The sequence below is a fragment of the Phyllobates terribilis genome, unplaced genomic scaffold, assembly GCF_046119375.1.
Source record: "Phyllobates terribilis strain yellow unplaced genomic scaffold, ASM4611937v1 Scaffold_3__8_contigs__length_932513732, whole genome shotgun sequence".
Lineage (NCBI taxonomy): Eukaryota > Metazoa > Chordata > Amphibia > Anura > Dendrobatidae > Phyllobates > Phyllobates terribilis.
Window position 1 is genome coordinate 276,705,098 of NW_027362763.1, and position 13,569 is coordinate 276,718,666.

At 37.5% G+C, this 13,569-nt stretch overlaps 1 protein-coding gene across 1 annotated transcript in view; it reads right to left on the minus strand.

The window, feature by feature from the left end:
- Nucleotides 1-767: 767 nt before the first annotated feature.
- Nucleotides 768-13,569, minus strand: part of SI (sucrase-isomaltase) — a 414,470-nt gene continuing 401,668 nt past the window's right edge. Inside the window, exons 67-72 of the mRNA XM_073674817.1 lie at nt 12,995-13,051; nt 11,071-11,195; nt 5,185-5,273; nt 4,959-4,999; nt 3,602-3,766; nt 768-975 (exon numbers count right to left, since the gene is read on the minus strand). Of these exons, the coding sequence (XP_073530918.1) occupies nt 907-975; nt 3,602-3,766; nt 4,959-4,999; nt 5,185-5,273; nt 11,071-11,195; nt 12,995-13,051 (546 nt within the window). The 3' untranslated portion in view covers nt 768-906. The remainder of the gene's footprint in view (nt 976-3,601; nt 3,767-4,958; nt 5,000-5,184; nt 5,274-11,070; nt 11,196-12,994; nt 13,052-13,569) is intronic.

Consider the following 13,569-nt stretch of genomic DNA (forward strand, 5'->3'; position numbering starts at 1 on the left):
GTGAAGGGATTGAGAGCATTACAAGCTGTGACATCACCTAATATGAATGATAGGTCTTGTGACCTGTCATTATTATCCAGCTTGTGTTGACAATGAGACTGCTTAAAAGTCCACTCTTAAAAACTGGAATATAAGTCTATTATGACGCAGTTGCCTGTGTGAAAATTGCAAGATTTCTGTTTTTTACACAAATTGTAATGTGAAAAAAAGTTTCCAAACATTTTTTAAAAATACATTTAATCGAAAAACATAATATTTTTGCTTATTTTAGGCAATTTTCTAATGATATATTTCCTTTAAAAGGCATATTTTATCTGCCCAAATTTCAATGCCATAAATAAGAGTACATGTCTGCTAAAATTTGCACCATAATTTGGCATAGATTACAGTGAATCTGTTGTCATGTACCAGACTAGGATTCATCAGTTGAAGTCTAGTTACTTAAAAAAATAAAAGAAAATAGAAAAACCAAAAACAAAACATTTTTGTCCATTTATGCTTTTTAATACCAATTTTCTGTCATAACATGCTTAATGAATCTACCTTCAAGACTTTATTTTTCTGGTAAAATCTGCACAAATCAAACAGAAAAAAAATCGAGGCATGCTCCATTTCATGCTGTATTTACAAAGCTATTTCCCCCCAGGGCAATTCTGCTCATACACAGATCTGAACACAGCGGGGCCTATACCACATCAAGCTACTTTATTTTTGTAATTCATTTGAATGGATACCATCTGTAGTTAAGAAATGATTATCCCCAGATATTTTAGTCAAGTACAGAAATTTTATTTCATTGATGTAAGCAATATTTACATTGTCAAAGAAAATATAATATATTGATGGAATCTAAAAAAAAAGCAAAGATTAATTATAAAATCCTCTTTTAGTGCAGGTTTTCAGATTTCATGTCCATGTAATGGTAATAGGATTGGCTAAATTGTACTGTTTGTCCATTAGATGGATCTCTAGAACCTGCAAAAAAAGAAAAAAACACTAATTAATTTATTAAATCTTTAATCAAAAGAAATCTCTGTATTTTATATGTATATTTGCTACATTACATGACTATAGCTCTTTTTCAGCATGTTATTTCAAAAAGAAAAAGTAATGGGTGCCAAGAACATGTACTTCACAGTGCAAATACCCTCCTCTCACTATAAAAAAATGTATTCATGGGTGAATTAATATCAATACATATTCAATTTTCTTTTATTTTTCAAATTTTTCTTCATGGTACTCATAACGAAAGTCCTTCCTTCTTGACTTATCTGATGAAGAAAATTTGCTTTCTTATTGCTTTTCTTGCCAACCTTCCTCAAACGGCTTCTCTGACCTTAAACTTTATAATTAGTGATGAGCGAGCATTAAAATGCTCGGGTGCTCGAAGCTCGGGTCGAGCACATTGCAATACTCGGGTGCTCGACCCGAGCAACGAGGCCTATGTAAGTCTATGGGAGACTAAAGCATTTTTCTGGTGGTCCCCCCCGGCGGTCTGCAGAAGGTCAAAAATTGCCCAAATCGATGGGAACGGTGCTCAATTAAATGTCAGGCAGGCAGAATATATAGGCAGACAGGCAGGGTATATAGGAGGGTGCATGAAAAACATAGCAGGGCACTTGGAACACACTAGTGCCCTCCGATTTTCATGCACCCATCTCTTTAAAAAATGCCGGCCGGTAATTCATTAGCAGTATACACCGGTAACAGACAATTTAGAATAGAAAGAATAGAGCATCACACATAGATTAGATAGATAGAAACATATCAGTCATATATATAAGTACAGTGATAGTGTTGGTTACTGTACTTGTCATTTACTGTTAAAATAAAGGATTTATTAAAAAAAAAATTGGCGTGGGGTTCCCAGTAATTTAAGTCTCTAGCGGAGGTTAAGCAGACGGCTGGGGCAGATGTTTGAAGCCTGGAAAGGAGGTAATTCTTTCACGCACACCGCAAGCGCAGGAGAATTTTCCCACGCTGTCAATGACATGCATGAGGTGAGCTGAGTTCATTGGACATGAACTCGGCTCATCTGGATGCCGTCACAGCCAGACACTGAGGAGCGCAAGCATGCCTGCGCTTCTCAGTGTCTGTGGCATGGCAAGCTGGATGGCAGCTTTCGGCTGCGATCAAGCCTCTCTTGTGAATGTAGCAGAGCTGGAGCCATCCTGGGAACCATGGAAAGGTAAGGATGAGGTTGGTTTATTATTTTATTTTTATTTCAGGAGATCGTTGGCTTCAGCTGGAATGGGCGCTATGGTAAGTATGGTTTAATTTAGAACATTAAAGAACTGTGTGTTTATTTCAATTAAAGGACTTTATTCTGAGTGTTTGTGGGTTTTTTTAACTTTGACTATGGGGTTAGTAATGGGGTGTCTTATAGATGCCTCTCCATTACTAACCTGGGCTTGATGTCAGCTGGCATTATAAGCAGACATCAACCCCAGCCCTATTACCCCACTAACACTGCTACAGGGCAGTGGGAAGAGCGAGGCTAAGTGCCAGAATTGGAGCATCCTATGGATGCGCCATTTCTGGGGCAGCTGACGGCTGGTGTTTCTAGCCTGGGAGGGGGCCAATATTCATGGCACCCTTCCTGGGCTGTTAATATCAGCCCCCAGCTGTCTGCCTAGCCTTTGCTAGCTATTAAAATAGGGGGGACCCCACGTCATTTTTTTGTGGGTCCCGAATTTTAATAGCTAGAAAAGGCTAGGTATTCAGCTGGGGGCTGATATTAGTAGCTTGGGAAGCTCCGCAGGTATTACCCCCTTCCCAGGCTTCAAACATCTGCCCCAGCTGTCTGCTTAACATCCGCTAGAGACTAAAATTACGGGGAACCCCACGCCAATTTTTTTTTTAAGAAATCCTTTATTTTAACACTAAATGACAAGTACAGAAATCAACATTAGCACTGTACTTCTTATATATGTGACTGACATGCTTCTATCTATCTAATCTATGTGTGAAGCTCTATTCTTTCTGTTCTAAATTGTCGGGTACCGATGTATGCCACTGAAAAATTGCCGGCCGGCTTTTTTAATGAAACGGGTGCATGAAAACACTATCATTTTCTTTTAATAAATCCTTTTTTTTAACAGTAAATGGCAAGTTTAGTAACCAACACTGTCACTGTACTTATTATGTATGTGACAGACATGTTTCTATCTATCTAATCTATGTGTGATGCTCTATTCTTTCTGTTCTAAATTGTCGGGTACCGGTGTATGCCGCTGATGAATTGCCGGCTTTTCATGTTTCACTGTGAGCACTGATCCCATCGATTTGAGCAAGCACTGTAAAGCCACAACCAACATGGCTGTGACATTACAGTGAGTGGCAGACAATCCCAGCATGATCGGTGCTCTAAATAGCGCCAAACATGCAGGACGGGGACCCGAGCTCCCACCCGAGCATCTCGAAAGTACTCGGCGAGCTCCGAGCATCTCAAGTACTGAGATGCTCGGCGAGTACCCCAGCAGTGGCGAGCATGCTCGCTCATCACTATTTATAATGTATCCAAATAAATAATGTAATAATGTTTTTATTTCAAACAAAAGATCCTGATTTCAATACTCTATGATTTGCAAATATAACTTACCTCCCCATTTACTCTAAAATGTGTAATGGTATCCGTTGCTCCATCATATGCAACTGAAACACTGTTTGCATTTGTTCCAGGGCCCCAAATATATACGTGTCCAAGATATAAGGGATTTTGTGGTGATAGATAATTATTCAATTTCACTTCACATTTGACAGTTTTCTGTGGAAACATAGAAATGTGTGTTTTACTTATAAAGTACTTCTAGTATTTATAATCTACAGTGCACGAAAGCAAAATTAAAGGGAATCTGTCAGCAGGATTTTGCTATGTAATGTAAGAGCAGCATGAAGTAGGGGAAGAGACCCTGATTTCAGGGATGTGTCACTTACTAGGCAGTTCTCAGAAGGCTCAATAAAATACGTCTTTTATCAGCAGATTATCACTACTGGACTAGTTTTTACATGCCTCCTAGACTTACTTCTCTGTGCAACTCTCCTTCCTTCACTGATAAGCAGCTTTCTCTTAATGTGCAATGTGTACAGAAAGCTGTGAATCAGGGGTGAGTGTGGGGTTATATGCAGATCAGCTTTCAAAACTGCTGTACCCAGGAAACTAAGTGATAAATCACTGGAATCAGGGGTTTTGCCCCAACATCATGCTGCTCTCAAATGAGGTAGCAAAAATCAGATGACAGATAATCTTTAATACTTTTCTCTATTTCTAAGTATCCATCCATACATCAATCAAAAAATCCACTAGCAAAGACTTAAAAAATGTTTTGATGATTATGTTGCTGTTCTGCTGCAGTAAATTCAGCTGCATGTGACCGCTGAAGATGGTGATTGGACAAGGTACAAGAGAAGCCTTGGTACGAGAGCAGCAGAAGATTCGCTAAGGAGGTACAGTATAATGATTTTCAATTTGAAGCAATTTTCTGCAGGTGATCTGCAGCAAAATCCACAATACTTTAATTAGTTTGTAGCGTTTTACTTCCCCATTGAAGATAATAAGTACTTGATCTTTCTGCCACCGAAATTGCCCTGCTGTGGATTCAACATTCTTCAATACAGGAAAATTTGGAAAAAAAACTCAGGCAGCATCTGGATGATATTTGGTAAAATGCCTGCTACAGTAATGTGCTGTGGATTTTTTTTTCAGGAGGATTTGCATTGTTGTCCCCTAAGAACATATTCTCACATGTTTTTTTTATCACCTCCTAACAATGCCGTTACGGCATTGAAATGCGTTGTGAATAAAAAAACCTTATTATCATCATTGTTGAAGAATTAATTTACTCCAGCAGCGCACCCTACCTAATGTGCTTCATCCAACTGGATCCAAGAACATATTCTAAGCTTTTTTAAAACTAACCAAGAAAACAAATATATCTGTGGTTCGGAAAGCTGCATACCTTATCAGCCATGAACGTTCCCAGGAAATAACTTGTCATTTCTATTAAATGGGGAAAAGAAAATATTAATATCCATTTTAGTATATGGCAGATCTTGCCTTTGTTTTACCATGTTGACTTTTCTAACTTTTTCATTTTTGCTTCACTATAAACTGTTTTAATATCACAAACATTTTAAATGAATTGTATTTTCTACATGTTTGCTGTGTTATGAGGAAGAACTTACCTATACTTTCCCCATCGTCCCAGAAAAGATTGCCTTGAGCTTTTTCCGAATCATCCAAAGCTACCAAAATTCCCATAAAATTTTTACGGCTGCAATTAAAAAAAACATTATATATTTTTAAAACTGTTACTTAATGTTGTATCACTTCAATCCATTATCAAACAGTGTTGATCCAGATCACGTAAAAGAAAAAAAAATCCACAGTGAAGTAGTTGTCGAAACACTATCTTCTATATACACTAACTCAATAAATCAATTGGTCAGTCACTCATAATAAGTAATCATTGACCTGTTCTTAGACATGCATCCAAACCACTATAAGCCCAATTACTGTATAACCAAGGTCTCATGCTTATGGATTAAAGTGAACCTGTCACCAGTTTTTCCCTATATAATCCATGCCACCATCTTGTAACCCTTTGCCTTGTATATTTAATAAAATGTATATTATAGTAGTCCTGCACTGTATGCTAATGGTCGATCTATTGGTTATCTTTTGTGCCAGCCATATCCACCACTCTGCATGTGATTGACGTGGATGATGCTTCCTATGTCATCCACCCAGTTCATACAAATTTCAAACCTATGTTGTTCTGATCTTACCATGTATAGGCTTAATTCGCTCTGCTCTGTTGAAAGCAGAGCAATCTCCTTGTCTGTGTGTGTGCTAGATCAGTGTTTCCCTAACTCCAGTCCTCACGGCCCCCCAACATGTCATGTTTTCAGGATTTCCTTAGTATTACACAGATTATGGAATTAATATTAAGGCATCAGAAACTGCCACAAGTTCTCTCACCTGTGCAATACTAATAAAATCCTGAAAACATGATGAGTTGGGGGCCGTGAGGCGGAGTTTGAGAAATGAACTGTGCTAGATGAACTGTGTGGATGACATAGGAGAAGTAATCCAAATCAATCAAATTTGGGGGACCTCAATAACTTGCCAGTTTCTGAATCTTCACAATACTGTGTTTCAGAGTTGTAATTCAGCTTGTCTCCGAACTGTATTCTTTTTATTGTAAGGTCTAACTCACTTTTAGGAAAATCACAATTGTGTTTTTATCTTGCTGTTCATGACCTATTTAAATTATTCTTACATTTTTGTTTGGATCTGCACATGTACTTTCCAAAGCAATGAAGGAGCATGTGGAAGATGCAAAGTAGAGGAAGCAGGTCACTGAAAAAGCAGTGACGAGTCATTCAAACTTAAGTGACAGGTGGATGTGCCAGAGATTACACAGACAGAGAGGAGAAGACACTGTGCAAAGTCCAGCCTTGGTGCACTTGACTCTACTTAGTACAACGCTTCAAATGGCGATTACAGAAGAATAACAAAACAAATTTCTTCAACAAAGGTATCAATTTAAACTGTATTACAGCACAATGAGAGTCATGTCTGTACTTTAAACTTCAAATTCATTCTGACGGGTTCTTTTTGAAAATAATTTCAGATCTATCAGTCTTTGCCAGAGCAACAGAACATCTCATGCAAGTTCTGACATGCTAAGGAAAAAATAGAATATACAGTGGCTTGCAAAATTATTGACCCCCTTTGCATTTTTTGTGTTTTGCTACCTCACAACCTGGAATTTCAAAGTTTTTTTTTGAGGGTTTGCATCAGTTCATGTAAAAACATGCCTCCAACTGTGAATGTTTTTTTTTATTGAGAAGCAAACAACAAATAGGACAAAGTAACTGAAAACTTCAGTGTGCATAACTATTTACCCTTCCAAAAATCAGTACCTTGTAGAGCCTCCATTTTTGACTGTTAAAGCTTCCAGTTGCTTTGGATAAGTTTCTATGAGCTTTCCACATCTTGCCACTGGGATTTTTGCCCATTACTCAAGGCAAGACTTCGATCGCTCCTTAAAGTTGGATGTTTTCCTCTGGTGAACAGCAATCTTTATGTCTCACCACAGATTTTCAATTGGATTAATGTCTGGGTTTTGACTAGGCTACTGCAAAACATTAACACATTTCCCCTTAAACCACTCGAGTGTTGCTTTAGAAGTATGCTTTGGGTCATTGTCTTGTTGGAAGGTGAACCTCCATCCCAGTCTCAAATCACTGACAGATTGAAAAAGGTTTTGCTCAAGATTATCGCTGTATTTTGCACCATCCATCCTCCCCATGACTCGAACAATTTTCCCTGTTCCTGCTGCTGAAAACATCCCCACAACATGATGCTGCCATCACTATGCTTCACTGTGGGGATGGTATTCTTGGGGTGATGAGATGTGTTGGTTTGACCCCAATAAAAATTGAAAAACTGGAGAGAAAAGAAACGCAAGATACGGTCTTATCTGGTGGCAAAAGAGTGTATGAAGTTAATAAATCTGCTCACCTGATATGGTTGTGACTGTCACAACACCTGTATAAAGCATGTGAAGGCTGCTGCAGGATCATCAATGGGGTCTGATGCAATAGAATGTTGAATCTGGTGATTCAAAATCCACACTTTCAAGAGCCAAAAGTATGATCATAAACAGAGATGTTGTATGATTGCAGTGTGGAGATCATAGATGCAATAAACCGCAATCATACCACATCTTTGTCTACAATTATACTTTCCGCACTTGGCAGCCTGGATTTTAAATCACCAGATTCCTCATTCTATTGGTTTGCCGCCAGACATAGCATTTACCTTGGTGGCCAAAAAGTTAAATTTTGGTCTAATCTGACCAAAGCACCTTCCTCTATATATTTGGGGAGTCTCCCACATGTTTTTTGGCAAATCCAAAATGAGCCTTACAACTTTTGTGTGTATGCAAAGGCTTTTTTCGTTCCTTTCTTTCATAATGGCCATCTCTATGGAGTGTACAGTTTATTGTGGTCGTATGAACAAACACTCCAGTCCCTGCTTGGGAACTCTGCAGTTCCTTCAGTGTTACCTTTGATCTCTGTGCTTCCTCTCTGATTAATGCCCTCCTTGCCTAGGCTGACAGTTTTGGTGGGCAGCCCTCTCTTGGCATATTGCGGTACCTTGTTCTTTCCATTTCATGATAATGGATTTGATGTTTCTCCGGGGTATAATCAGAGATTGGGATTTTTTTTATTACTCTACCCCTTACTTGTACAGAACAGACCAAAAGTTTGGACACACCTTTTCATTTAAAGATTTTTCGGTATTTTCATGACTTTAAAAATTGTACATTCACACTGAAGGCATCAAAACTATTAATTTACACATGTGGAATTATATACTTAACAAAAAAGTTTGAAACAACTGAAAATATGTCTTATATTCTAGGTTCTTCAAAGTAGCCACCTTTTGCTTTGATGACTGCTTTGCACACTCTTGGCATTCTCTTGATGAGCTTCAAGAGGTAGTCACCGTAAATGGTTTTCACTTCACAGGTGTTCCTTGTCAGGTTTAATAAGTGGGATTTCTTGCCTTATAAATGGGGTTGGGACCATCAGTTGTGTTGTGCAGAAGTCAGGTGGATACACAGCTGATAGTCCTACTGAATAGACTGTTAGAATTTGTATTAGGCAAGAAAAAATCAGCTAAGTAAAGAAAAACGAGTGGCCATCATTACTTTAAGAAATGAAGGTTAGTCAGTCCGAAAAATTGGTCAAACTTTGAAAGTGTCCCCAAGTGCAGTTGCAAAAACCATCAAGCGCTACAAAGAAACTGGCTCACATGAGAACCACCCCAGGAAAGGAAGACCAAGAGTCACCTCTGCTTCTGAGGATAAGTTTATCCGAGTCACCAGCCTCAGAAATCGCAGGATAACAGCAGCTCAGATTAGAGACCAGGTCAATGCCACATAGAGTTCTAGCAGCAGACACATCTCTACAACAACTGTTAAGAGGAGACTTTGTGCAGCATGCCTTCATGGTAAAATAGCTGCTAGGAAACCACTGCTAAGGACAGGCAACAAGCAGAAGAGACTTGTTTGGACTAAAGAACACAAGGAATGGACATGAGACCAGTGGAAATCTGTGCTTTGGTCTGATGAGTCCATATTTAAGATCTTTGGTTCCAACCACCGTGTCTTTGTGTGACGTAGAAAAGGTGAACGGATGGACTCTACATGCCTGTTCCCACCGTGAAGCATGGAGGAGGAGGTGTGATTGTGTGGGGGTGCATTGCTGGTGACACTGTTGGGGATTTATTCAAAATTGAAGGCATACTGAACCAGCATGGCTACCACAGCATCTTGCAGCGGTTTGCGTTTAGTTGGACCATCATTTATTTTTCAACAGGACAATGACCCCAAACACACCTCTAGGCTGTGTAAAGGCTTTTTAACCAAGAATGAGAGTGATGGGGTGCTACGCCAGATGACCTGGCCTCCACAGTCACCAGCCCTGAACCCAAACGAGATGGTTTGGAGTGAGCTGGACCGCAGAGTGAAGGCAAAAGGGCCGACAAGTGCTAAGCATCTCTGGGAACTCCTTCAAGATTGTTGGAAGACTATTTCCGGTGATTACCTCTTGAAGCCCATCAAGAGAATGCCAAGAGTGTCCAAAGCAGTCATCAAAGCAAAAGGTGGCTACTTTGAAGAACCTAGAATATAAGACATGTTTTCAGTTGTTTCACACTTTTTTGTTAAGTATATAATTCCACATGTGTTAATTCATAGTTTTGATGCCTTCAGTGTGAATGTACAATTGTCATAGTCATGAAAATACAGAAAAATCTTTAAATGAGAAGGTGTGTCCAAACTTTTGGTCTGTACTGTACTTCTCAACAACTTTGTCCCCTAACTCTTTTGGAGTTTTCCTTGGTCTTCCTGGTGTTGCTTGGTTTGTGGTGCCTCTTGCTTAATGGGGTTGCAGCCTCTGTGGCCTTTCAGTAAAAGTTGTGTTTATACTAACAGACCATGTGACACTTAGATTGCACACAGGTGGACTTCTTTTCACTAAGAATATAACTTATGAAGGAAATTGCTTGCTCCTGAATTTTTAGCGGCTTTATAGCAAAAGAGGCAAATACATATGCACATGACAATTTTTAGTTATTTGATCACATAAATTTAATTTATTCCTATATTTTTCTCACTTCACTACACTAACTTAAACTGTTTAGTACTGATGCATCACACACAAATCAGATTACAAAAATATTTAAACACAGGTTGCAAGGTAACAAAATAGGTAAAAAGGCATAGGGGTGAATACTTTCACTAGCCACTGTAATTGCAAACTGTTGACATCCATGAATGACACTGTTTGGAAATATGAAGCAGTGAGCAAAGAAAGGTATAACCTGACAGTGTCCTGTGTTGTACATCATGTTGTTCTAAATATATACACCTATTGGGAGATATTGAACACCTTACTTTAAAACCAGCACTAAGATGGTGATGGACTTTGATGCTTATGGGTGGGTAGAAATCAATTACCATAGCTATCTCCATAGTGATGTGAGATCCAGTAACCATGCTGCCAGTGCTCATAAGTACTAATAGGTCCACTTTATACATTACAGTGTAGAAATGGTCAGGCTTGATTGCATCACTGAATTAGTTACTTTTCAGATGAGACTTGTGGTGGGAGTGAAGCTGTGTATTGCTACTGTCCTCTATGCAGTGATTGCTTGGGCACAGTGACAGTACCCATTTAAGTAATGTGCCCTGACTTTCTCAAGTCCTTAAAGTACATACTTCTACAATTAGTTACTGGAAATTGTTAATGAGAGACATATGTATTAGGTATACAAACAAATTTGTCTTATGATTGATTTTGTAAGAGTTACTGATGTAACAATGTAACTAATATTGCCATGCTGGCAAAGTAATATAAGTGCACTGCTCCTCTACATTATTTGTATAGCACAGCCATTCTTATTAATTTTGAGTAAAAATAAAAGCTGTTATATCTATACAATTACAGCACAATAAATAATGAAAATAATTAATAATGATGTCATTTACCCACCTGAAAACCGTGTTATTAGCAGGATCTTGCCATGGTATGATATGTCCACCTCTAACGTGAAGATTAATGATTTCAAGTGGAGCATTTAATTTCACTTTCTTACCCCTTTCTTCAACCACTTTACCCTATAATGGAAACAGATTTATTTATTTTGACAATGTTTGCTGCTGTTTCCTGCAGTCTGTGTGATTGTGAGAGTGTTGCATTTAATCTTCGTGGAATAAAATCTAATAACCCTTTCTTGCATTATCACAAACATTTAAGTCATATATCATGTCTCTAACTTTACCAGCAGATGATGGCTCATAAAATCAGCCATCATGTGCCTTTAATATCCGCAGTTGGAGTGGAGCGGAGCCCATGGCTGTTAACCTGTTAAATATTGCTGTCAATCTATGGCAGTGGCATTTAACACGTGTTGGCAGGGGGTACATCATTCCACGCTTCTATCGGAGTGCCGTGACATGATTGCAGAGTGCCTATGGGTTGCCATGACAGATAAGGATATGCTGAAAACCGCCGTGCTTGTCATGACAAATTTCTTGTGAAAGCCAGCCTGTAGCTGATGCACTGCTATGTATAACACAAGCCATCAGATGATTGCTATTTCAAGTCCCCTAAGGGAACTTTTAAGCACAGTTTAAATTAAAAAACAAATGTTTTTAAAAATATGAATAAAATAATAAAAAAAATGCAAATCCCCCCCCCTTTTGCCCCATTAAAAATAAAAAAATAAAAAAAATACACGTTTGGTATCCCCAAAAGAAACTAATAATGGAGTAGCCATAAACCTCCATGATGAGTTAAAATAATGCTACAAATTAGATTTGATTCGCATTTATGCTGATGTACTATGGGTAATTGAATTTCCTCCTCCACGTTTTCATCCTTATTAGACCATTACTATATGCACATATGCATATTCATTTAAATATTTTATCAATAAAAATGATTTTATTTTTAACTCATGTTAGTGGTTTGTGGCTACTCCAATAGTAGTTTATTTTGGGTATATAATAGTTTGGGAGTAATCCAATTATCAGTAAATTATTTTCATTGTTATGTGGAAATTAAAACACTGGTATGTTCCCAGCCTGAAAATATATGCTATATAAATATCTTCTCAGTCACATATTTGGTATGGCTAAGTTCATAAAATGCCAATCTATGAATATATTAAATTAATTAATCCAATTGATAAATGGCGTAATGAAAAAAAATCAATACACTAGAATTGCAGGGTTGGTTGGCCTCCGCAACTTTGCAGTAAAATGCATTAACTGAAGATCAAAACAACACATCTATCCAAAAATGCTATCAGTAAAAATATCAGCTGAAGTTACAGGTCTTGGAAAAAGCTGACACAAGCAAAATTGCTTTTATTTATTTTTTTTTACAAATTACCTCATTTTATTTCACCTCTTAAATAAAAAAAAACTAAGCATGTTTAATATCAGTGTCATTGTGCAGACCTGAAGTATCATTTTGCCTGGTCAGTTTTACCCTATAGTGAACATAGCAAATAAAAAACTCAAAAACCATAGTGAAATTGCACTTTTTTACATTTTCAATGAACTTGGAATTTTTCTCACTTTCCAGTGCATGAGATGATAAAATGAATGGTGTCCTTCAAACATACAACTAGTCATAGAAAAAACAAAGCCTCAAAGGGTTATGTGGATTGAAAAATAAAAAAGTTCTGGCTCTTGGAAGAAGGTGAGGAAAAAACAACAATGAAAAAAATGCAAAATAGCCCTGTAATAAAAGGATTAACATAAAACACTCAAAAATACATAAACAATATCTTCCTGAGCTTTGATGTAACAGCTTTTGTAAATGGTAAGTTATACTGCCCAATTTATTCCCTTTCCCCTCCCAAAAGCAGTTAACAAGGACCTTAGTACAAGACCCATAAAAATCTTACCGTATTATAGTCATACCAACGAGCCTGTGGTATATAGGCATCTACTTCTATTTGTTTCTAAAACAGAAAAACATACTTGTCACACATAAATAATTGTCAGCAGTTACATGTAATCACAAAGATTACTAAATAAAAAAGCAACAATTGTATATGAGAAGAAAATATTCTACTGCAAGTTTTAATTATTGATAAAAGGAGAAAATGTTCCATGGTTTTCGATATGTAAAATGACTATTTTCTGCATATTTATTTATTAATCAGGTTCAATACATTAAAGTTAAAGTTGATTGAATCCAGGTTCGGCCAAGTTTTTAAAAAAATTAAATTTGCAGGTGCTCCAATTGCCCTAAAGACATATGGATAGCACTTTTAGGTCTCCTAGGACTGTATCCAAAACCTTTCAATCTCTTTAATATATAAACACAGCCATAGTAATGTCAAAGTGATCACATCATAAAAAGGTTAACTATCTAGTAACCAACAGCCCATTTAATAACACTGTGAATGGACAGACTTTTCATGTTTTAAAAATTGAAAACATGGTCCAAAAATTATCCCTTTGAGCTATATGTGAA